General features: G+C 49.0%; 1 protein-coding gene across 1 annotated transcript; it reads left to right on the top strand.

Moving 5' to 3' along the window:
- Positions 1–13: 13 nt before the first annotated feature.
- Positions 14–24,940, top strand: Rsph6a (radial spoke head 6 homolog A). The gene is made up of 6 exons (XM_028856168.2): positions 14–769; positions 3,062–3,293; positions 16,067–16,831; positions 18,128–18,272; positions 19,795–19,912; positions 24,542–24,940. The coding sequence occupies exons 1-6, from the start codon at positions 123–125 to the stop codon at positions 24,777–24,779; spliced, it is 2,145 nt and encodes a 714-aa protein (XP_028712001.1). The 5' UTR covers positions 14–122; the 3' UTR covers positions 24,780–24,940.
- The last annotated feature ends 927 nt before the right edge of the window (positions 24,941–25,867 follow it).

Raw genomic sequence — 25,867 nt, 5'->3', positions numbered from 1 at the left:
CACACCCGGCTCCCACCCTGCAGGCGCCCCGCGCTAGTAAAGTAACGGCAGGCAGGGTACAGGTTGCAGGCGCGGCCCCCACTGGTTAGCCTTCCTCCTACAGATCCACACACTTTCGAAACATGGGGGAGCCACCACCCAACGCCGACCCCTCATCCCAAAGCCGGAAGACTTCTCAGAGCTCAGAGAGGGGACGCAGTCGAGAGTCCTCGCAGCCTCTCTTGCCCGTCTCAGAGGACGGGGTTCGCCGAACTCTGGACGATGTGCTGCGCAAACCTGCGCAGCGGGGCAGTCGGGGCAGTCGGAGCAGTCAGGGCAGTCAGGACCTGCAGGCGAACACCCTGCCTCACTGGCCGCAGAGGACCAGCATGACCTCAGATACCCAAGGCGAGGAAGACATGGAGTATAACCGGTCCATGAGCTTAGGCTTTCCAATGGAGTTCTCGCCACAGTCCTACCTGGATGAGAACAGAATGATGCAGCAGTTCCCTCAGGGACAGGGCCTCTTAGAACAACTGGAGACCTACCCGGATCCGGGCGCCAGCATCCTGGGCCAGTTCAACATGTACCCGCGAGAGGACCAGTTGATGGGCCAGGCCGTGCAGCACGGGCCATACCTGAGGGACGACCCCACTCTCCACTCAGGACCCTCTGACCTGGGCTTCATGCCCTTCGTCGGAGAGGTGCCCGACCCTGAGCCCCGCGAGCTGGCAGTGCAGAACGCCAAGGCCTACCTGCTGCAGACCAGCGTGAACTGCAGCCTCAGCCTGTGAGAGGAGGTTGGGGGTGGAGAAGGTGGGCCGCAGGCTGGGAAGGGCCCTTAGCCAAGGCTGCCTTGGGTGTGGGGTCTCTGTGGACATCATCTAACCTGGCAGAGAACTGAGGGCCAGCACACCCCACCCTAACATCTAGTCCCAAGGGTTCACAGAGCCACTAAGCCTGTTTCTGCAGGAGACTGAACCAGAGAGGTTGGGTTGCTTATCTAAAATCACACAGCACAGGAAGTGGTAGAGCCAGCATCGTAGAACAAGGCTTCTGGCTCCCAGGGCCCTGTTCTTGTCTACTAGCTTCCCTGTCTGAGGAGGGTGGTTGTCAGTCACTGAGCTGCGGTCATGGTCCCCTCCCTCTCCCATTAGGTGTGCTATAGAGAATGAAGTACGAATGTTGAACGTGGCAGAGTCAATGGGAAGGGCTTAGGAGGTGACGTGGGGAGGGACCTGGGGGTAGCACCTTGCATATAACAAGAGGAAGAGTGGCCCAGAGATAGGGCGCAGCCAGGCCTTGGAAGGGCGCTCACGGTGGGGGAGGGGGAGTAAGAGGATGAGACAGGGCTGCCTAAAGCATGTGGCCGATTCCACTCCCCCCACACCCCCACACCCCCACCCCGTGCTGAGAACCCGCTGTGGCTCCCTGCTGACTGGAAGAGGACATTCAGGAGGTGTGGCTCCCCACCCTGCCCACAGTGGATACGCAATTTCCACTCACCACTTACTCTCTACCTCAGGCTCCAGATCCGCTCAAAACTAACTTGCATGTGTTTCCTCAACACGTTTCCAGTCTCGAGAGCTTCAAGGTTTCTTCCTGAAATGCCCTGGCCAGTCTCACTTCTTCTTTTTCTAAGGTTTCATATCTCTCTCTCTCTTTCTCTCTCTCTCTGTGTGTGTGTGTGTGTGTGTGTGTGTGTGTGTGTGTGTGTGTGTGTTTGCACATGTGAACACATTGCCTGTGAAGGACAGAAGAGGGCATTGCATCCTCTGGCACTGGAATTAGGCAGTTGTGGACTTCCTGACGTAGGTGTTGGCAACCAAACTCTTGGTTCTCTGCAAGAGCAGTGTGTACTCTTAACCACAGAGCTGTCTTTCCAGCCGTTTCAAGATGTTTAAAATATTAATTTAGGTAGCTGGGCGGTGGTGGCGCACGCCTTTAATCCCAGCACTCAGGAGGCAGAGGCAGGTGGATCTTTGTGAGTTCGAGGCCAGCCTGGACTACACAGTGAGTTCCAGGAAAGGTGCAAAGCTACACAGAGAAACCCTGTCTTGAAAAACATGTATATATATATATATATATATATATATATATATAATTTAGGGGCCTGGAGAGATGGCTCAGAGGTTGAGAACACTGGCTCCTCTTCCAGAGGTCCTGAGTTCAATTCCCAGCAACCACATGGTGGCTCACGACCATCTGTAATGAGATCTGGCGCCCTCTTCTGGCCCGTAGACATACATGCAGGCAGAACACTATACACAATAAATAAATAAATCTTGAACATTTGTTACTTTTGCAGAGGATTCAGGTTCAGTTTCCAGCACCCAGAAACCCCAGCACATTCTGACCCCTGTAAGCATCAGGCACGCATATGGTATAAATACAGACAGGCAAAAACAGTTGTACACATAAAAATACAATAAAATCTAAATTAAAAAATTACTGTGTATGTGTGCGTGAGTGAGTGAGAGAGAGAGAGGGAGGGAGAGGGAGAGAGAGAGATGGTTGTTGCAAGTATTCAATAATGCTCCCAAATGCTCAGCGTGGTGCTTGGACTGAGTGGGTGGAAACCATCATGGGACTATTATTACTCTGGCTTCTCCATTCTTAATCTTCCCTTACCCTGTTCTGGCTACACTAAAACTCCATCTTTTTCCAGTATACCAGGCACACCCCCACCCCAGGATCTTCCTGCAACCCCAGGCATTGTCTGTGAACCTAAACAATTTTGCTTATTCTATTTGAATCCCTTTCCTTTTCATGCCTTATTGCATTGGCTATGAGCACTTAAACAATATTAAATAGAAGTCATGAAGCCAGACTTCTTGTTTAGGGCCAGCTTGGGCTACATAGTGAGACCCTGCTACAGAGAAGGATGGAAGGGAGGTCTTAGCACCCCATCTTGGCTATATGTAGTCATTTGTGTCTATCATCAGAATGTCAAGTCCACCTGGGCAGGGACATTTTCTGTTCCCTCCTGTGTCCCTAGCAGTAGACAAAGGGACAGGCCCCAAATAGGCTCAGTGCACTGAGCGAGCGATATCCCCCACCTCCCCCTCCTCCTGGGAGGCAGGTATGAGCACCTGGTGAACCTGCTGACCAAGATCCTGAACCAGCGGCCCGAGGACCCCTTGTCCATCCTGGAGACTCTGAACCGCAACACGCAGTGGGAATGGTTCCACCCCAAGCTGGACACGCTGCGGGACGATCCTGAGATGCAGCCCACCTACGAGATGGCCGAGAAGCAAAAGGCGCTGTTCGGCAGGGGTGGAGGAGAAGGCGAACAGGAAATGGAAGAGGAGGTGGTGAGTGAGCTGGTGTGGAGAGGTGGGGGGCGGGCGAGGGGGGGGGGGACGGGGGACGAGGGACGGACTGGCCTATGCCACAGTCGGCTGAGGGTGCAAACAGAAGTGACTGGCAATACAGTGTCTACCGTGCCTGGGGAGGGGTCCACCCGAAGCAGTATCTGGGACACCACACAAGGTTTAGGAGCAAGGCACAGGCACTGGCTCTGCCTTCTCGAGGCCGCCCCCGGCTGTCACGTGAGGGAGCCCGGTCTCCCATCTCAAGAGAATGATTCACCATCGCCCCCTCCACAAACATTTCCTACCGTCTCTGAGTCTCTCAACTCAGAATCCATTCCTTCCTCTCCCCCTGCCTCAGTTGCCTACTTATAAGTTAAGGCCTGCTAAGAACTTTTCCCCCTATGACCCAAGAATATTCTACCCTCCTCAGAGTATTTAAGGCCACAGTCCTTTGTTCCAGAACTGAGCGATGCAGTCTGGGGGAGGGACTGGGAACATGGCTCAGTGTTTGCCCAACAGGTACAAAGCCCTGCCCCTCCCCCCCCAGTGCTGCATAAACTGGGTTTGGTAGCACACGCCTGTAACACTACCTCTTGGGAGGTGGAACAGAAATTCAGGGTCATCCTTAGCCACATGGTGAGTTCCAGGTCAACCAGCCCAGGATACATGAGACCCTGTTTTTTTTTGTTGTTGTTGTTTTTTTGTTTTTTTTAAAGATTTATTTATTTATCATGTATACAGTGTTCTGCCTACATGTGTCCTGCAGGCCAGAAGAGGGCGCCAGATCTCATTACAGGTGGTTGTGAGCCACCATGTGGTTGCTGGGAATTGAACTCAGGACCTCTGGAAGAGCAGTTGGTGCTCTTAACCACTGAGCCATCTCTCCAGCCCGAGCCCCTGTTTTCTTGTTTTGTTTGTTTGTTTAAAAAAGGTAGAAATGCCCAGGAGAGCTGAGGTAAGAGGGTTATGAGTTGAAGCTAATGTGGCCAACCCAGAGGGGTTTCTGGCCTTCCAGGACTCAGAGTGAGCTAGTATCCTAATTATAATGATTTTTAAAAAATGGGTGAGGTGGGTTGGTGAGATGAGTCAGTGGGTAAAGGTGTTTGTCACCAAGCGTGACAACCTGTATGTCCCCCAGGACCCACCCATGTGCTGGCAGAAGAGAGCATATTTCCACAAGTTGTCCTCTGATTTGCACACAAACAAGAAACTATATTTTTAAAGGTATAACCAGGGGCTGGAGAGCTGGCTTAGCAGTTAAGAGCATTGGCTGCTCTTCCAAAAGGACCTGTATTTGTTTTCCATCTCTACATGGCAGCTCACAGTCATCTGGTCAACCAGTCTAGGCTACATGAGACCGTGTTTTTAAGAAAAAAAATAGATGGAAAAGTTCCAGGGGATCTGGTGCCCTCTTCTGACCTCCTAGAGCATCAGGCACACACATGGTATACAGATATACATGTAGGCAAAACACTCATACACATAAAAAAAATTTAAATCTTATAAATAAAAAGATTATTTTTGAGGGCTATCCCTTCGCTGTCCTTCCCCACTTCGCTCCAGATCCCAGGAGGCCCTGCCTCGATAGAACATTCCTGGGGGCCGGGCGGTGGTGGCGCACACCTTTAGTCCCAGCACTCCGGAGGCAGAGGCAGGCAGGTCTCTGTGAGTTCAAGGCCAGCCTGGGCTACAGAGTGAGATCCAGGAAAGGCTCCAAAACAACACAGAGAAGCCCTGTCTCCAAAAATCAAAGACCAAAAACCATCCCTGGGGGAGGTTCTACATACACCTTGGTTCACTGTTCCCTCCGAGTCCCACCCTGTGTGAGTTTCATGCCTTGATGGGCTCTGGAAGGCTGAGACCCAGCTCCTTAGAACTGGGGACAGTTGTTTTCTTTATTTCTTTTTTTATTTTTGCAGGGTTTGGAGGTCAGGTTTTGACAAAGGGTCTGATATATCCCTGGCTTTGAACTTGCTAGGTAGTTAAGGATGACACTGGATATCTGATCCTCCTGCCTCTACCTCCTGAGGGCTGGGATGATAGTCATGAGCTTCCAGGGTTTATTGGGTCCTTCTCATGCATGGTAGGCTGTTGTGGAATGTCCCTTTTCACTGTGTGAAGATATGTCACTGTGACTGGTTTCATAAAAAGCTAAATGGCCAATAACCAGGCAGGATTTTCGGGGCAGAGATGGGCTCTGGAAGGCTGACATGTAGGAGATGAGGTAACAAGCCACGTGGGAGCACATAAATTAATAGAGATGGGTTAATTTAAGTTCTAAGAGCTAGTTAGGAACAGGCCTAAGCTATCAGCTGAGCTTTCATAATTAATAAGAAGTCTCCGTGTCATGATAGCTATGTCCCCAGTCCCAGAGTTCCTTTTTTTTTTTTTTTTTTTTTTTTTTGGTTTTTTGAGACAGAGTTTCTCTGTGTAGCTTTGGAGTCTGTCCTGGATCTCACTCTGTAGACCAGGCTGGCCTTGAACTCAGAGATCCTCCTGCCTCTGCCTCCCCAGTGCTAGGATTAAAGGAGTGCATTACCACTGACCAGCTACGAGATCTCATCTTAAATCCTCCCCTCTAAAATCCAATCTGAGGGTATAACTGGGTGGTGGAGCCCCTGCCTAGAATCCCCCAGTGAGGGGCTGGGGGTGTGGCTCAGTGGTAGAGCCCCTGCCTAGAGTCCCCCAGTGAGGGGCTGGGGTGTGGCTCAGTGGTAGAGCCCCTGCCTAGAATCCCCCAGTGAGGGGCTGAAGGTGTGGCTCAGTGGTAGAGCCCCTGCCTAGAATCCCCCAGTGAGGGGCTGGGGGTGTGGCTCAGTGGTGGAGCCCCTGCCTAGAGTCCCCCAGTGAGGGGCTGGGGTGTGGCTCAGTGGTAGAACCCCTGCCTAGAATCCCCCAATGAGGGGCTGGGGTGTGGCTCAGTGGTAGAAAGATCGCTCACTATTCAAAAGGCTCTGGGTTTGATGTCTAGCACTGAAAAAAAAAAATAGGGACATAGCACAGTGGTAGAGTGCTTATCGAGGATGCATGCAGGCCTGGGTTCAACGCCCAGCACCACATTGACTGGTTGTGGTAGGACACGCCTGTAATCCAAGCATTTAGGACGTGGAGCCAGTAAGTTAGAAGTTCAAGCCCACTCTTGGCTACATGGGTGAGTTAGGTAAGAGAGACCTTGTCTCACAACAAAACGGCATGGTCACAAATGGCAGCTGGGATTTTCCTCACAGTAGAAACAGGATGAGAGAAAGAAGAATCAAGATTTTGGTTTTTCCAGCAAGTCAAGGCTCATCACAGAGTAAGACATGTCCAGGTGGCCTCTGAGTGTCCGACCAACCAGTACCGAAACCCAGACACACCAGCAAATGATCTCTGGGGACCATGTCGCTGGTTTTTCTCTCCATCCAACCACACCCAGCAGAGTAGGGCCAATCTAATGTGGTGGGACATGCTTTTGATGGAAGCACTCATGAGGCAGAAACAGGTGGATCTCTGAGTTCAAGACTAGCCTGGTGTACATAGGCAATTGAAGGCCAGCAAGACATGTTCACCCTGTCTCAAAAAACAAAAAACAGAAAAAAAAAAAAAAAAAAGGAGTTGACTCTGTCATTTGCAGTACTTGTCCACACTCGATTCCACAACAGTGGCCAGAAGGGCTGGCCATACCGACCTCCTTTGGCTGTAGTGTGGCACGTCACCATTTGCACGTGGATCCAGGGTTCTAAAAAATGCCATGTGCATCCGGGTGGTGGTGGCGCACGCCTTTAATCCCCCCACTCAGGAGGTAGATGCAGGTGGACCTCTGAGTTCAAGGCCAGCCTGGGCTACAAAGAAAATTCCTGGACAGCCAGGGCTTCAGAGAAACCCTGTGCCAAAAAAAAAAAAAAAAAAAAAAAAAAAAAAAAAAAAAAAAAAAAGTAGGGGCTGGAGAGATGGCTCAGTGGTTAAGAGCACCGGCTGCTCTTCCAGTAAACCTGTGTTCGATTCCCAGCACCCACATGGCAGATCATAGTCATCTGTAACTCCAGTTCTGGGGGACTGATGCCCTCTTCTGGCCTCCTAGGGTACCAAGCACATACATAGCGCACAGACATGCATGGCATGAAAGGCCCATTCACATAAAATGTATTTTAAAAAGATGATGTGCTCACTGGAACACATCCAAACACCCTTGCCAGCTCGACTAGGAGAGCTGACTAATGAATCCAGGAATCCACCTGTCTCTGCCTCCCCAGTGGGACTGCAAGCCTGTGCCGCCACACCTGACTGTTTACAGGGTTCTAAGGATCGAACTGGGTCCTCAAGCTTGCAAAGCAAACGCTTTACAGCCTGAGCCATCTCGTGAGGCTACTGTCAGTGACATCGAGGCAAACACACTGTAACATCATGGACTGAGGGAGGTTTCCACACAGTGGTGCACGCCTGTAATCCCAGGACTCAGGAGGCCGAGGCAGGATGTAGAGTTGAGTTTGAGGCTACATGGACATCACATGGAGATCCTGGCATATTAATAACTGTGGTTTTCAGCAGGACAGACAGGGCTACACAGGGAAACCCTGTCTTGAAAACAAACCTGGCTTGCATTTTTTTCAAAGATGTTTTTTCTTTTTGTTTATGCATCTGTGCCTGTGTGTAACACGCCCACATGTGTGCAGGTGACCTTGGAGGCCAGAAGGGATCTGATCCCATGGACATGGAGTTACAGGCGTTTGTGAGCAGCCCAATGTGAGTGCTGGGAATCAAACTCCAGTGTCTGGAAAAGCAGCAAGTGCTCTTAACTGCTGAGCCATCTCTCCAGCCCCACCAACAAATGCTCCACTCTCAAATTTAGCTAAGTCTTCCAAATTAAAATAAAAGGAATTCAATTTCAGACTAAAATATTCTATGGATGATCTGGCCTTAACAGATATATACGGAATATGGAACCTTCTCCAAAGTCAGTCACATCAAAGGACACAAGTCGTTTCAATACACACACACACACACACACACACACACAGAGAGAGAGAGAGAGAGAGAGAGAGAGAGAGAGAGAGAGAGAGAGAGAGAGAGAGAGAATTCCTAGAATATCATAATGCTATAAAATCAACAAGAGAAACTACAAAAATATCTGGAGTCTTAACACACGTTTGGATGAACAGTGGGTCATCCAAGAAGTCAGAAAGGAAATGAAAAAAAAAAAAAATCCCCAGAGGCAAATGAAAATGCAGTCACATCCTGTCTGAACCCCTGGGGTGCAGCCAAGGCTCTAAAGAGGAGAGCTAATATCGATAAGTGAAAGAAAGTGTGAAAGAAGCCGAGGGACATCGAATAAACGACCTAATGATGTGCACAAGGATCTCGAAACGCACGTGGCCGATCCCAAACACAGCGACGGCGCTGTCGGAGACGAGGGAAGAAATGAATGAAATTGAGAATGAAAGAACACCACACAAAACCAGCCAAACAAAGACTCGGTCATTTGAAAAGCGAGATACACAAGCCCTTAGCTAATCTGACAAAATAAAGAGGGAGAAGACAAAAATTAATAAAAAATTAGAGATCAAAAGGGTGTCCTTGCAACTGACCCCAGTGAAATACAGAACATGGCTGGAAATTTCCATGAAGACTTAACTCTGAAAAGCTAGGTAAGCCAGAAGAAATGGAAATTTTTTTTTTATGTGCATTGGTGTTTGGCCTGCATGTATGTCTGTGTGAGGGCATCAGACCCCCTAGAACTGGAGTTACAGACGGTTGTGAGCTGCCATGTGGATGCTGTGACTTGAACCTGGGACCTCTGGAAGAGCAGCCAGTGCTCCTAACTGCTGAGCCATCTCTGCAGCCCCAGGAAGGATTTCTAAATGCATATCATCTACTAAAATGAAGTCCTGAAGATGCTTGCATGTGTGCATGTGAGTGTGTCTCTGTGTGTAATCTTAAGCAGACTTGTCACAAGCAATGAGACCGAAGCTGTTAGTAAGACAAGAAAAACTCAGGGCCAGGTGGGTTCACTGCTGACTTCTACCAAACCTCCAAGGAAAACCTCACACCAATTCTTCTTAACCTGTTTCATAAAACAGAAAGTGAAATAACACTCTACGAGAGAGTGAGAGAGAGAGAGAGAGAGAGAGAGAGAGAGAGAGAGAGAGAGAGAGAGAGAGAATTACAGACCTATTTCTCTGATAAACATAGAATATTCTTTTTTATTTTAATTTTTTTTTTTTTTTTTTTTTGGCTTTTCGAGACAGGCTGGCCTTGAACTCAGAGATCACCTGCCTCTGCCTCCCAAGTGCTGGAATTAAAGGCGTACGCCGCCGCTGCCACCTCCTGGCAATGTGAATCTTCTTAATAAAATGTTTGCAAACCAAATTCAGGAACACATGAAGATCATACATTATGTCTAAGTGGGCTTCATCCCAGAGAGACAAGGTCAGTCTGACTCGACACACATCCATCAATGAATGTGATTCCCTCATAAACACTCTAGGGCAGAAACCACACACGGCTATTTCAGTCGGCTCTGAAAAGGCATTTGACAAAGTTCAACATGCTTTTGTGATAAAAGTTCTGGAGATGTTAGGAACAGATGGAATAGACCTCAGAATAACAAAGGGCTTTACACATCAACCCTACAGCCAACATTACATCAGATGGAGACAAACCGAGAGCATTTCCTCTAAAATCAGGATCGATACCAGGATGGCCACTGTCCCTCTCATTCGGTGTGTTGCTTGCAGTCATGGCTGTAGCAATTAGCCAAGAGAAGGACATAAGGGGCATAAAAATAGGAAGGGACAAGGCCAAACTCTCTTTTTGCAGATGACATGATTCTTTAGAGGAGTCCCTATTGAGTTGACTAGAAAATTCTTGGACCTAATAAACACAGTAAAGTTTCAGGATACAAAAATCAATAATTAAAAAAAAAAAAAAAAAAGCCAGGGGCTGGAGAGATGGCTCAGTGGTTAAGAGCATTGGCTGCTCTTCCAGAGGTCCTGAGTTCAAATCCCAGCAACCACATGGTGGCTCACAACCATCTGCAATGAGATCTGGTGCCCTCTTCTGGCCTGCAGTCACATGCTGTATACTAAATAAATAAATAAATAAATAAATAAATAAATAAATAAATAAATAAACTTAAAAAAATATTCCATTCAAAATGACCCTCCCAATTAAGTATTTAGAAATACATTTAAATAAAGACATGAAAGATCTCTACAACCAAGATAACAAGATATTTGAAAGAGGGAATCACAAAAAATACTAGATGACAGAACATTCCATGTTCCTGGATAGGCATTATTAATATTGTGAAAATGTCTGTGCTACTAAAATTATTATACAAAATTAATACAATCCCTATCACAATCCCATGTAAAACTTCACAGATTTAGAAAACAAAACAAAACAAAAAAAAAAAAAAACGTAATTCTTGTGACGTTGGGTATGGTGGCTCATGCCTTTAATCCCAGCACTCAGGAAGCAGAAACAAGTGAATCCCTGAGTTTGAGGCCAGCCTGACCTACAGAGCAAGTTCCAGGACAGCTAGTGAAACCCTGTCTCAAAAATAAATAAATAAAAATAATGTGGAAGCACAAAATACCAAGGAGTGAGAATCCTGCCAGAGATGTTACAATACCAAACCTGAGAGAGAGAGAGAGAGAGAGAGAGAGACAGAGAGACAGAGAGAGAGAGAGAGAGAGAGAGAGAGAGAGAGAGAGAGAGAGAATGCATGAAGTGGGGTGGGTAGGGAGGTGAATCTGGGAAGAGCTAGAGTGGGGAGAAGAGAATATAACCAAAACATATTGTCTCAAAAATTATTAAGGACCAGCTTTAATAATCTTCTTCCCAGAGGCTCAGAAGAGAAGCTATGAACGGCTTTTTTTTTTTTTTTTTTTTTTTTTTTTTATTTTCAGGAAAGGAATCTAAGACACTGAGCTCTTCTGTTCATCTACTACTACATTCCTCTGGGATAAAATTCTGTCTACACAGCTTCAGTTCTGTTCTCATGCCTAGCTCCTTTCTTGCCTGATTTCTCTCTACATTTATCTGCTGTCCCCTGTAAGTTCTATCTTAATTCTCTCATCTTAGTGCCGCCCCATCTAGGTTCTCATCCATCTGGTTCTTTCCCATCTTAGCACCTCTCCCATCTCCTTCTTTCTCATCTTGTTCTTCCCCTTCTGGCTCTTCCTCATCTTCCATCTCGTTCCTCTAGTCCTCTCTTCTAGCCCTTCAATCTAGTTCTTCCCCATCTCAATCCATTCCTCTCCAGTTCTTATCCATCTAGCTTTTCCATTCTCTCTTCTCTTCTCCATCCAGTCCTTCTCTAAAAATAAAACTGCCTTTTTATCCCTTCGACCCTTATCTCTCCAAGCTATCTCTGCTCCTGCTGTTTCTGGCGAGTGTGCTCTGTCGCTAGGCAACTTGGCTAGGCAACTTCCATCACAGCTAGATGTACCTGTAAGGAGGAACCCTTTAGTTCTGAGTTAATTGTTTTTTTTTGGTTTTTGGTTTTTTTTTTTTTTTCAGAGCTGAGACCGAACCCAGGGCCTTGTGCTTGCTAGACAAGCGCTCTACCACTGAGCTAAATCCTCAACCCCGAGAGTTAATTGTTAAGGGTAGATCTAAAACTAGAGATAAGACTTTGGAAAGGAGAAAGTTAAGCTTAATTAGCACATCCACCAGGCCTTCTCAAACAGATAATCTGGATGCTTAAGTCTGTTCTTAGAGTACAGAGGTATCTCTGATAAGATCCTTTCCTCCATCCAAGGATGGACCTGGCCGGATGCTGCCAATGACTATAATTACGGGGAGGCTTGAACTGGGGTTCTGGCTGAGCATAGCTGTTGGCGCAGAAAGTTATCTAAATATTCCATTAGAAGAGGGGAAATGGTGCCCAATAAATGATGGGAAAGCTACAACAGCACACAAGAAACTCACAGCAGGAAGCAGCTGATAATCAAAAGCCAAATATCACCATGGCTCCTTGACCCTCAGCTTGACCTCTGGAAGGCCCTTGGCTTCTTCCAGGTATTAGCTTGTCATAGTCAGCTGAAATTCTACTTCATATATTTTTGTGGCTTGCAGCAATATTGTATAAAAAAACTCAATAAATCATACCGTAGTGCTATGGTGATAAAGACAGCCTGGTACTGGCATGAAAAGGCCAGTAAACCAATGGGGTGGAATCGAAGACCCAGAAATTGAACAGGAAAGGAAGGCCACTTAGTTTTTGACAACGGAGGCAAAAACAGACTTTGGAAAAAAAGACAGCCTAGTCAACAAACGGGGTTTCTGCCTCCAGAAGACTGCAGTTAGATCCACATTCACCTAGTAAAAAAAACAACTCAAAAGGGATTGAAGACATTAATCTAAAACCTGAAACAAAAGCTGGGCGGTGGTGGCACATGCCTTTAATCCCTGCCCTCGGGAGGCAGAGCCAGGCAGATCTCTGTGAGTTCGAGGCCAGCCTGGGCTACAGAGTGAGATCCAGGACAGGCACCAAAACTACACAGAGAAACCCTGTCTCGAAAAAAAACAAACAAAATGGATGGACTTGGAATGTATAAAATTGTGAGGCCACAATCTCAGAAACATAACTAACCCTGATGTTAGCCCTCCTATGTGGAACACAGCCATTATGTATGTAAAATGTATGAATGGATACAGTGTAACAGCAGGGCAAGAGAACAGGAAATGCTGGCTAGAGGGATGAGGAGGAACTGCATGCAGGTAATGAACATGAGTTGTAAAAGATGACATAACTACTTTTCTAGTTCTAAAATACTGTCGTGGGTTTATGGTTTTGGCAGTAGATAATGCATAAAATATATTAGCTACTGAGTGCCTAATATTTTATGTGAAGTATCCATTTTGAATGCCAATTCTATTTATTTATTTATTTATTTATTTGCTTTTTCAAGACAGGGTTTCTCTGTGTAGCCCTGTCTGTCCTGGAACTCATTCTGTAGACCAGGCTGGCCTCGAACTCACAGAGATCCACCTGCCTCTGCCTCCCCAGTACTGAGTTAAAGGTGTGGGCCACCACCACCCGGCTTTTGAATGCCAGTCCTAATTGCACACGCGCGCACACACACACACACATACACACACACACACACACACACACACACACACACACACACACACACACACACGCCTCGTGAATCTGCAGGCAGAGACTCCAAAGATGGCCGGCAACCAGCCAGAGGTCTCAGCTGCATTGGCTCAGCTCAGGGCACCACTGGCTGTTTTAATATTGCTAGACAGGAGTGTGGAACTTTGTGTCCTGTTTCCCCCACTGCTGAGCGAATGGCGGGCACTCTTCAGAGGAAGGCAAGAGCCTTGGTGGGTGACCCGCAGAGGCCGCAAGCCACAGACACACATTTCACTTCTTCCCGACAGCTGTTTCCACCCCACCCCCACCCCCGGGACTCATGTCAAGCTTTACTTTCCCGGCCCCTCCCGCCCTCCATTCTCCATCCCGCCTTCACGAACCAAGAACACAGTGGAAAAGGAGGCAGCGTGTTGCGTTTTAAGTAACAGACACCATGACTCACAGTGGCTTTGTTTTTTTTGTTTTTTTTTTATATATATATATTTTTTATTTTACAATATCATTCAGTTCTACATATCAGCCATGGGTTCCCCTATTCTCCCCCCTCCCACGCCCTCCCCTTACCCTCAGCCCACCCTCCATTCCCACCTCCTCCAGGACAAGTCCTCCCCTGAGGACTGTGATCAACCTGGTAGACTCAGTCCAGGGAGGTCCAGTCCCTTCCTCCCAGACTAAGCCAAGTGTCCCTGCATAAGTTCCAGGTTTCAGACAGCCAACTCATGCAATGAGCACAGGACTTGGTTCCACTGCCTAGATGCCTCCCAAACTGATCAAGCCAATCAACTGTCTCACCTATTCAGAGGGCCTGATCCAGCTGGGAGCCCCTCAGCCTTTGGTTCATAGTTCATGTGTTTCCATTTATTTGGCTATTTTTTTTCAATAATTGAGTAAAACTGAAATTTATTATATGCCACAGTCGTCCTAGGGACCTCCATGCTATATATATAGCCTCTATGGTTCTATGGGTTGTGGTCTGATTGTTCTTTATTTTATATCTAGAATCCACCAATGAGTGAGTACATACCATAACTGTCTTTCTGGGTTTGGGTTACCTCACTCAGGATGATTTTTTCTAGTTCCATCCATTTGCCTGCAAATTTCATGCTTTCATTGTTTTTCTCTGCTGAGTAGTACTCCATTGTGTATATGTACCACATTTTTTTCATCCATTCTTCCATTGATGGGCATCTAGGTTGTTTCCAGGTTCTGGCTATTACAAATAGTGCTGCTATGAACATAGCTGAGCATGTATCTTTATGGTATGAATCAGCATTCCTTGGGTATATGCCCAAGAGTGGGATGGCTGGGTCTTGAGGTAGTTCGATTCCTAATTTTCTGAGAAACCGCCATACTGATTTCCACAGTGGTTGTACAAGTTTACATTCCCACCAACAGTGGAGGAGTGTTCCCTTTGCTCCACATCCTCTCCAACATTGGTTGTCATTGGTGTTTTTGATCGTAGCCATTCTAACAGGTGTAAGGTGGTATCTCAGAGTCGTTTTGATTTGCATTTCTCTGATGATTAAGGATGTTGAGCATTTCTTTAAATGTCTTTCAGCCATTTGTAGTTCTTGTTTTGTGAATTCTCTGTTTAGCTCTTTAGCCCATTTTTTTTTTTTTTTTTTTTTTTTTTTTTTTTTTTTTTTTTTTTTTTTTTTTGGTTTTTCGAGACAGGGTTTCTCTGTGTAGCTTTGCGCCTTTCCTGGGACTCACTTGGTAGTCCAGGCTGGCCTCGAACTCACAGAGATCCGCCTGGCTCTGCCTCCCGAGTGCTGGGCTTAAAGGCGTGTGCCACCACCGCCCGGCTCTTTAGCCCATTTTTTAATTGGACTGTTCAGTGCTTTGATGTCTAGTTTCTTGAGTTCTTTATATATTGTGGAGATCAATCCTCTGTCAGATGTGGGGTTGGTGAAGATCTTTTCCCAATCTGTTGGCTGTCTTTTTGTCTTATTAACTGTGTCTTTTGCCCTGCAAAAGCTTCTCAGTTTCGAGAGGTCCCATTTATTAATGGTTGTGCTCAGGGTCTGTGCTGTCGGTGTTTTATTTAGGAAATGGTCTCCGGGTGGCTTTGTTTTTTAGACAGTCTTGATACATGTCCCTGGCTGGTTGGATCTCGTTCTGTGGACCAGGCTGGCCTTGAACTCACAGAGATACATCGGCCCTCTGCCTTCCAAGTGCGGGGTCTAAAGCCATGTGCCACCGTGCCTGGCAATAGTGGCTTTTTCGTCCAGTAGAACAAGAAAGAAGACCAGGGTAGTAGGGCGATCCTGCGGTGCGCCCGAGGGACAGTTCCACCTTTCACTCCATTACTATTAGGGTGTAGGGTATGGCCTCCCACGCAATTGCCTGTGGGTACCCAAAGGGCTACTGTGGCTTCAGGCTTTCCGTCCTTCATTTCGGTCAGAACAAAGAGAAAAAGATTTTCTCCCGGTGTGGTTTTATTCACTCATTCATTCGTTTGTTTGTTTGTTTGTTTCCCTTTGCATCAAGGGACACCCTCCCTGAGGACATTCCCCAAACTGGGGGCTTTAGCCCAAGTTTCTTAACTCTGGAGGAGTCGGGCTGCGGGGCTGGCTGGGGTCTTACTGCTGAGGCTGCTGACCATCCCTGTGACCCCGGCGGTGGCAAGGGAATCAGGCTCGGAAGCCTCCAGCCTTCCATCCTCTCTCCCACCCCTGTGCAGACGGACAGCCCGGTGCCCAACATCATGGAGATGGCCTTCTACTTCGAGCAGGCGGGCGTGGGGCTGAGCTCGGACGAAAGTTTCCGAATCTTCATGGCCCTGAGGCAGCTGGTGGAGCAGCAGCCCATCCACACGTGCCGCTTCTGGGGCAAGATCCTGGGTCTGAGCCGCAGCTACCTGGTGGCCGAGGTGGAGTTCCGCGAGGGCGAGGAGGAGGGCGAGGAGGAGGAGGTGGAGGAGCTGATCGAGGGAGGCGAGGTCCTGGAGGCGCACGGGGAGGAGGAGGGCGAGGAGGATGAGGAGAAGGTCGTGGATGTCGTGCCCAAGCCGCAGTGGAAGCCGCCGCCCGTCATCCCCAAGGAGGAGAGCCGCACCGGCGCCAACAAGTACCTGTACTTCGTGTGCAACGAGCCGGGCCGCCCGTGGACGCGCCTGCCGCATGTGACGCCCGCGCAGATCGTGAGCGCGCGCAAGATCAAGAAGTTCTTCACCGGCTTCCTGGACACGCCGGTCGTCAGCTACCCTCCCTTCCCCGGCAACGAGGCCAACTACCTGCGCGCACAAATTGCACGCATCTCGGCCGCCACGCACATCAGCCCGCTGGGCTTCTACCAGTTCGGCGAGGAGGAGGGCGATGAGGAGGAGGAGGGCGGCGCCGGGCGCGACTCGTTCGAGGAGAACCCCGATTTTGAGGGCATCCCAGTGCTGGAGCTCGTGGACTCCATGGCCAACTGGGTACATCACACGCAGCACATCCTGCCTCAGGTGAGGACCGAGTGCCCCAACCAGGACCCACCCCAATCCAGCCCAGCATCTGTATGGTAAGAGCATGATGCTGGCGGTTGTCCAAACATCCATCCATCCATCCATCCATCCATCCATCCATCCATCCATCCATCCGTCTAGTATTATACTCACCCACTCATCCATCTACCCAAACATCCAATTATGGATTGGTCTATCCACCCATCCTTCTCCCTTGAATCCACCTATCTATCCCATCCAGTGATCTGTCCATTCATCCATTCATCTACTTACACATCAACCAACCCTTCACCCAGCTACCCTCCCTCCCAACCACAGATCTGTCCACCTACCAGTCCATTCATCAGTGTATCTAACCACCCACGTGTCTGTCAACCGTCTATCCATTCATACATCCCCCCCCCCATTCATCTACCCAACTGTCTACCTGTGCAGAACGTGTCTTTGGGATTTTTGAATGGGGACAGGTGGCGATGATGCTGATTGTGTCTGGTGCCTGCTGGGTCCTGACATCAGGCTTGGGTTTTAGTCATTCCATGAAGATTGTTGGGAGCAAAGACTTTGTAACTACATTTTAATTTATTACATATTAATTGTGTTTGTAGATGGCAGAGGACAGCTTTCAGGAGTCGGTCCTCTCCTTCCGCCATGTGGGTCCTGGCAATTGAACCCATGATGTCAGACTTTTCCGTAGACACTTTTATCCACTAAACCATCTCACTGGCCCAGCTGGGAACATCTAGTTAACTCACTAGTGAATTGATTCGTTCAATCAACTGTTGTCAACTTTGCAATATTTGATTATATATATATAAAAAAAAAAACTCCTTGTGTAGCTGTGGGGTGGCACAGCCCACAGTGAGCTGGGCCTGCCCACATCAATCATTAACCAAGAAAATACCCCCACAGACTGGTTTGCAGGCCAATCTGATGGAGGCTTCTTCTTCCAGGGTGGCTTTAGTTCACACACACACACACACACACACACACACACACACACACACACACACACACACACCAGAGGGGGGGAACAGGAGCACTCACTGGCTGACAGAGCCCAACACCAATCCAATGAGGGAGGCGCAAGTGAACCTGCCACTGCTGAATGAGAGCGGTCCCAGAGCAGAAAGACCGAGGTCTCTTTTCTCCGCAATGTGTCCAGCACCCTGGTGCTCACTGGGGGCAGGACCAGTGTTCCAGGGGTCTGTCGGGCTCTCCCTCCGCTCTCTCCCACAGTAGGCTAAGCTTTGTCGGAGGGTGCCATCTGAGTTTGCCACTGCACACCCCCCCCCCCAGGGCCGCTGTACGTGGGTGAACCCAATGCAGAAGACAGAGGAGGAGGAGGAGTTAGGGGAGGAAGAAGAGAAGGCGGACGAGGCCATGGAGGAGGTGGAGCAAGAGGTCGGTCCTCCTCTTCTGACTCCTCTCTCGGAAGATGCAGGTGAGTCCTTCTTTGGGGGCAGGTGCCGTGCTGGCCTGCGAGGGATTGGTGGGGTGGAAGGAAACACGGATGTCACCCACCTTCTGAGCCTCAGTGCAGTGGTCATTGGGCCAGCCCTGGGAGCACAAGTCACCCCAGCATTAGGGAGGTAAAAGCCGGAGGGAGGCTCCTGAGGCATCCTCAGCGATGCATGGAGTTTGAGACCAGCCTGGGCTGTGTGCTTATTTTATTTTATTTTTTTCCCCGGAGCTGAGGACCGAACTCAGGGCCTTGTGCTTGCTAGGCAATCACTCTACCACTGAGCTAAATCCCCAACCCCTGCTACCCTGTTTTAAAACAAACAAACAAGCAAGCAAACCTGGGTCTAGGGGAATGTGTCCATCTTGTCACCAAGCCTCGGCTGGCACTTGACCATGACCAGACCGAGTCTCTTCCCTGGTTTTCTCTCTTTCTGGGGGGCTGTCATGGGGTTGTTGTTTTGTTGTTGGCCTTTTTTACTGTTTGGGGGGGGCCAACCACCCAGCTCCCAAATAAATCACACACGGAGGTTTATTCTTAATTATAAATGCCCAGCCTTAGCTTGACTTGTTTCTAGCCAGCTTCTCTTAAATTATCCCGTCTTCCTTTTGCCTCTGGGCTTTTCCTGTTTTCTTACTTCTGTAAATCTTACTCTTCCTCCGTGGCTGGCTGTGTAGCTGGGTGGCTGGCCCCTGGAGTCCTCCTGGCTACTTCTTTTTTTTCCCAGATTTCTCCCTCTATATATTCTGTCTGTCTGCCAGCCCTGCCTGTCCTTTCTCCTGCCTCGCTATTGGCCGTTCAGCTCTTTATTAGACCATCAGGTATTTTAGACAGCTTTACAGAGTTCAACAAATGCAACATAAACAAAAGTAACACACCTTAAAATAATATCCTATAACAGCCATTTAAGGCAGGTCTCACTCTGTAGCCCAGGCTGGCCTTGAACTCTAAACAATCCTCTGGTCTCCTCCGTGCTGGGATTACTGGCGTGTGCCCCTACACCTAGCTGGGAGACGGTCTTTTGAGCCTGACTCAGGCTTGGGGAAGAGAGAGTTTAGGAGCCTCCCCTAAGGGAGGCAGCCAAGTTGAATTTTGCATTCATGCAGGAATTCCCTAAGGCTGAGGCACTTGGGGGGAAGAGGAAGGAGTGGCCGGGAGGGCAGTCCAGGTTCTGAGCATGAGCCACAGCACCCTGGTTCAAAGCCATGTACCCTGCAAGAGAGTGCTTGTAGCTCCCTGCTGGAAGCATACCTACCAGACCTCACTACCCCCACCCCCCGCGCCCCGGAAGGGAGGTGACATGAGTGTCCTTGTCTCCTTCACTGAAGCAGGGACTGGGGAAGTGGCATCCTCGGGCCACATCAGGAGAGAGAGCGGCCAGAGCCAGGGCTCTCAGTGTGATTTGTACCTCCTGCCTGGTCCCCGCTATTCCGTCTCTTCACCCATGTAGTAAAGCGGGGCTTGGAGACCCCTGACCCCACTTCCCTTTTCCTTCTCACCACAGAAATCATGCACCTGGCGCCCTGGACCACCCGCGTCTCCTGCAGCCTCAGCCCGCAGTACTCGGTGGCTGTCGTTCGCTCCAACCTCTGGCCAGGGGCCTACGCCTACGCCATTGGCAAGTACGGTTGAGCCTTGACCCAAGGGTCTGTCTACGGTACAGACGTCTTACCTTCCCGCCAGGCAGTGGTGGCGCACACCTTTGCTCCCAGCACTCGGGAGGCAGAGGCAGGTGGATCTCTGTGAGTTCGGGGCCAGCCTGGTCTATAGAGCGAGTTTTAGGACAGGCAGGGCTACAAAAAGAGATCCCACCTCAAAAGGTATATATTGACAATCCGCAGCCACCTCCACTTCCATCCTTTTTACCTTTAAATTGTCCCTTTAAGTTCCTAAAGCAAGCTCACCAACCGCCCAGTCCGGCACAGCCTCCAGAGAGCCTGGCTGCGGTACCAGATCTGTCCACCAGAGGGCAGAGCTTTCCTGCTCTGAACTCGGAATGTGCGCAGCATTGTTGCGTTCAGATGGAGTTTCATGGAAACTTGATACTTCAACCATATTCTTGTGGATTATTATTTTTTTTTTGCCCAGAGTCTGAGACTAGGATTTTTCCAACCCTCTTATTCCAGCCACACATTAGTTTTTAAAAATCCCTCTGAAAGTCAAATTGAGTTCTACTGGCCCCTACATGCTCATGCTCCCTTTTCTCCCTCCCCTCCCTCCCATCCACTCACCCATTCATTCGTCATCAGTCCGTCCAACCATGCATCCATCAGTTCATTGACTCATGCATCTTGGCCTTTTTTTTTTAGAGTGTTCTGGAAAAAGTTATGTATATTGTTTACATGTATGTGTGTGTGTGTTTGTGTGCACGCGCTTGTGTGAGTTCATGTACACCATATTCATGCAGGTGCCTTTGGAAGCCAGTAGTGGGCACTGGGTGTCCAGGAACTGGAGTTACAGGTGGTTCTGAGCCTCCTGATGTAGGTGCAGGAAACCAGTAAGCATTCTTTTTTATTTATTTATTTTTTATTTTATTTTATTTTTTATTTTACAATACCATTCAGTTCTACATATCAGCCACGGGTTCCCCTATTCTCCCCCCTCCCACCACCTCCCCTTACCCCCAGCCCCCCCCCATTCCCACCTCCTCCATGACAAGTCCTCCTCCGAGGACTGCGATCAACCTGGTAGACTCAGTCCAGGCAGGTCCAGTCCCTTCCTCCCAGACTGAGCCAAGTGTCCCTGCATAAGCTCCAGGTTTCAGACAGCCAACTCATGCAATGAGCACAGGACTTGGTCCCACTGCCTAGTTGCCTCCCAAACTGATCAAGCCAATCAACTGTCTCACCTATTCAGAGGGCCTGATCCAGCTGGGGGCCCCTCAGCCTTTGGTTCATAGTTCATGTGTTTCCATTCATTTGGCTATTTTTTTTCCAATAATTGAGTAAAACCGAAATTTATTATAAGGCACAGTCGTTCCAGGGACCTCCATCCAGTAAGCATTCTTAACAGCTGAGCCATCGCACCAACCCAAAAAGAGATTTTATTTTGTTTTATGTGGGATTTCTTTGAGACAAGGTCTCACCATATAGACAGACCTGGCTGATCTGGAACTCACTCTGTAGACCAGGCTGTCCTCCAACTCAGAGAGATCTGCCTGTCTCTGGCTCCTGAGGATTGTATTAGAGGTGTGCATAATCACAAGTGCCTAAGAATCCTTTAAAATTAGTTGTTTTTTGTGCATGTGTGTGTGTGTGCATGTGTGTGTCACGCATGTTGAGGTGGAAGGCACAGGAAGGGGAGCTAACCTTCCACCTTATTGTGGCAGCCTGTCTGTCTTGTTTCTGTGCTGTGCTGCGTACTCCAGGCTAGCTCCCGAGCTTGCAGATAATGATTCCACGTCTCTGCACCCCATCCACAGTACAAGTGCTGAGGTAGACTTGTGCACCACCAAATCTGACCTCTTATGTGGGTTCCAGGGTCAGACTCGGGTTGTCCGGCTTGTGCTGCTGTCTCTCTGGCCCCAAAAGAGCCTTACCGTTGTTGACACAGGGTTTCATTAAGCTGCTCTGGCTGGCCTTGAACTCCCAATCCTCCAGCCTCCGCTTCTGGAGTCCTGGGGTTACAGGTGCATGTCATCATGTATGCCTGCAGGCCAGAAGAGGGCATCAGATCCCACTAGAGATGGTTGTGAACCACCATGTGGTTGCTGGGAATTGAACCCAGGTCCTCTGGAAGAAGCACCCAGTACTTTTGTTTTGTTTTTGTTTTTTTCAAGACAGGGTTTCTCTGTGTAGCTTTGGTGCCTGTCCTGGATCTTGCTCTGTAGCCCAGGCTGGCCTTGAACTCACAGAGATCCACCTGCCTCTGCCTCCCAAGTGCTGGGATTAAAGGCGTGCGCCACCACTGCCCGGGTTCTATTTTTCATTCAGAATCTGGAATATATTTTCCAGTAAAATGAATCTCAGTTTGGATATGAAGTTTTCATTAGAAAGACTTGCTGGACTGGTGGTGCAGGTTCATGATTCCAATAACTCAGATAATCAGGAAACCAAGGCAGGAAGAAGATGAATTATTCCAAGGCCAGCTTTGCCTGCAGAGGAAGCTTAAGGCCAGGCTGAGCAACCTAGAATGTATTTCAAGATAAAAAAAGAGCTGAGGCTACATACAGCTCAGTGGTATGGGGGCGTGGCTCAGTGGTAGAGCCCCTGCCTAGAATCCCCCAGTGAGGGGTTGGGGGTGTGGCTCAGTGGTACAGCCCCTGCCTAGAATCCCCCAGTGAGGGGCTGGGGGTGTGGCTCAGTGGTACAGCCCCTGCCTAGAATCCCCCAGTGAGGGGCTGGGGGTGTGGCTCAGTGGTAGAGCCCCTGCCTAGAATCCCCCAGTGAGGGGCTGGGGGTGTGGCCCAGCAGCTAAGTGCTTTTCTGGCCGGCGGGAGACCCTGGCTTCAACCTCCAGTACCACTAGGGGAAATAACCTTAGCCAGGCTACTGTTATATATCTGTTATCCAACCACCAAAGAGGCTGAGGCAAGAGTTTGCAGTTTATGGCCAGTCTAGGACACATGGCAACATGCTCCCATAAAGAGAAAAAAGAAGGAAAAGCAGATTCATGTACCCAAGCTGTTCCAGAACTCTCTGGAGGTTTTCCAATAACCAAATTAAGTATCAGTTTTATTTTTAAAATTGAAATTAACTAAAATTAAATCAAAGCCACTCCACCCCAAAACAGCAGAACACACATTCTTCTCTAGTGTCCACGGAAACACTCCAAGACAGAGTGTGAACTGAATCTTCAAACAAGGCTCAGTAGATGTAAGGCGACTGCAATCATACCAGATATGCCTTGTGACTCCCTGCGAATGAAATGAGAAATCCGTAAAGGGAGGGCGTGGGGGACCACATGAGACCAGGAACCAATAGACCCAGAGATGGTAAGTGATGGAAGAAGACATCAAAGGCTGAGGAGAAGACTTAGTGGGTGAAGTACTTGCTGCCCAAGCCAGTGAGGGGCTGGGGGCGTGGCTCAGTGGTAGAGCCCCTGCCTAGAATTCCCCAGTGAGGGGCTGGGGTGTGGCTCAGTGGTAGAGCCCCTGCCTAGAATCCCCCAGTGAGGGGCTGGGGATCAATGGATCCCTGGAATTTACTAGTGAGGCAGCCTAGCAGAATTGATGAGCTCCAGACTTGGTGAAGAGACTCTGCCTCAAAATACAAATGAAGAGCTGAGCTTGGTGATGCCCCCGTTATTCTCCACACTTGGAAGGCAGAAGCAGGCAATCTGTACAAGTCTGAGGCCAGCCTTGTCTACATACACGTGTTCCACACCAGCCAGAGCTAGATAGTGAGACCCTGTCTCAAAAGTTAAGAGCATGTACTGCTCTTGCAGAAGACCTGAGATCAGTTTCTCAGCACCCATATTTGGCAGCTTCACAGCCACCTGCAACTCCAGTGTGTTGTAGAATATTATTTTTAAAGCGTGTGACTTTTGTTTATGTTGCATTTGTTTAACTCTGTGAAGCTGTGTTACTGTGCCTGTCTAAAACACCTGATGGTCTAATAAAGGACTGAATGGCCAATAGCGAAGCAGGAGAAAGGATAGGCAGGGCTGGCAGACAGACAGAATATATAGAAGGAGAAATCTGGTAGGGAAGGAGAAAGAGGAAGGAGCCAGAAAGGAGGAGGACTCCAGGGGCCAGCCACTCAGCTACACAGTCAGCCATGGAGGAAGAGCAAGATTTACAGAAGTAAGAGAACAGGAAAAGCCCAGAGGCAAAAGGTAGACGGGATCATTTAAAGTTAAGGAAAGCTGGCAAGAAACAAGACAAGCTAAGGCCAGGAATTTATAATTAAGAATAAGCCTCCATGTGTAATTTATTTGGGAGCTGAGTGGCAGGCGCCCCAAAAGAGCAAAAACAACCAACACCACCAATACCCAGGGATCTGATGCCCTCGTCTGGCCTCTGAAGGCACTGCACTCGTGCACAAACCCACACAGACAGACAGACAGACAGACAGACACACAGACACAGGCACGCACGCACACACGCACACATTCATTCTCCAGTCCCCTTGCCACTTATTGGTGGCATGGCCACTTTAGATACAGAACAGGTGCTCAGTAAACCTTTGTGGGATGGACAGACTGACAGAGAGACCCTGTGCGTACCTTTCACCTGCCCACTGCTAACTCTTCAGTGACGCCGTGCCACACTTAGTCCCACCCTCCAAGAGAATGTCTCCCTGTTTCTCTAGGAAGTTTGAGAACCTCTACATTGGCTGGGGTCACAAATACAGCCCTGAGAACTTCAACCCATCCCTGCCAGCTCCGATTCAGCAGGAGTACCCCAGCGGCCCTGAGATCATGGAGATGAGTGACCCCACGGTGGAGGAGGAGCAGGCCCTGAAGGCTGCACAGGAGCAGGCCCTGGCAGCCGCAGAGGAAGAGGAAGAGGACGAGGAGGAGGAGGAGGATGAAGACCTGGAGGACTGAGGTCACCGAGCTCTTTCCCACAGCCTTTCCCCTTAGTGGTAGTTACAGATTGTATTTTTTCTGTTGCTTTGTTCTCTGCCCTTGCAGGACACGGGTAGGAAGGCACACAATGCTCCAAATAAAGCCCCCTAGCACAGCCGCTAAGTTACATTCATTCATCATACTGGGCGGTTGACTCATTCATTCCTCTCCGTGTTTGCGTGTGCTTGTTTATTTCTTTATTTTTGGTTTCTCGAGACAGGGTTTCTTTGCGCAGCCCTGGCTGTCCTGAAACCGGCTCTGTAGACCAAGCTGTCTACAAACTCACAGAGATCCCCCTGCCTCTGCCTCCCCAGTGCTGGGATTGAAGGTGTGTGCCACCGCCACCTGACTTGTTTGTTTGTTTTTATTTATGTGTCTGTGAATGTGTGTGCAGAGGCCCTCAGAGGCCAGAAGAGGGAGGGGTTCAGATACCACGTCTCTTCTGTGCCCCTCCCTGATGTGGGGGCTGGGAACTGAACTTGGGCCCTCCAGCCCCATTTGTTTTTTTTTTCTCAAAGTTTTGTTTATGGGGTGGTGGGAACTGGAGAGATGGCTCGGTGGTTAAGAACATTGCCTACTCTTCCAGAAGACCTGAGTTCGAGTCCCAGCCCCCACATGGCGGTTCACAATCCGTCGGGTGAGTGCTTGCCCCTGTACAAATGGTGTCATAGCAACCTGGAAGAGGTAGAGGCAAGGAAAACCTGGGGTGCATGGTTTTCTTCAGGTACAAAGTGAGGCGGAGGTCAGCCTGAGCTAGAGACCTTGTCTCACAAAATAGTAAATAAATAAGTAAATAAGTTAATTCTATAAATGGCAAAACAGAACCAGTTTTTCTTCTGTTGAAGTGATAAAAATATAAAATACCTTCACAAGGGGCAACTTAGGGGAGAAAACACTGTTTCAGCTTGCAATTCCAGGTCCCTCATAGCGGGGAGGTCGAGGCAGGAACATCCCTAGTCAAGAGTAGAGAGAAGGAATGCATGTATGCTTGCTTGGTTGTGCTCAGTCCTGTCTCCACTCTTACACAGTTCAGGCCCCCCTGCCTAGGGCATGGTGCCTCCCACAGT

The sequence above is a fragment of the Peromyscus leucopus genome, chromosome 1 (assembly GCF_004664715.2).
Source record: "Peromyscus leucopus breed LL Stock chromosome 1, UCI_PerLeu_2.1, whole genome shotgun sequence".
In the NCBI taxonomy this organism is placed as follows: Eukaryota; Metazoa; Chordata; class Mammalia; order Rodentia; family Cricetidae; genus Peromyscus; species Peromyscus leucopus.
This window is presented reverse-complemented; position numbering and strand designations above follow the sequence as displayed.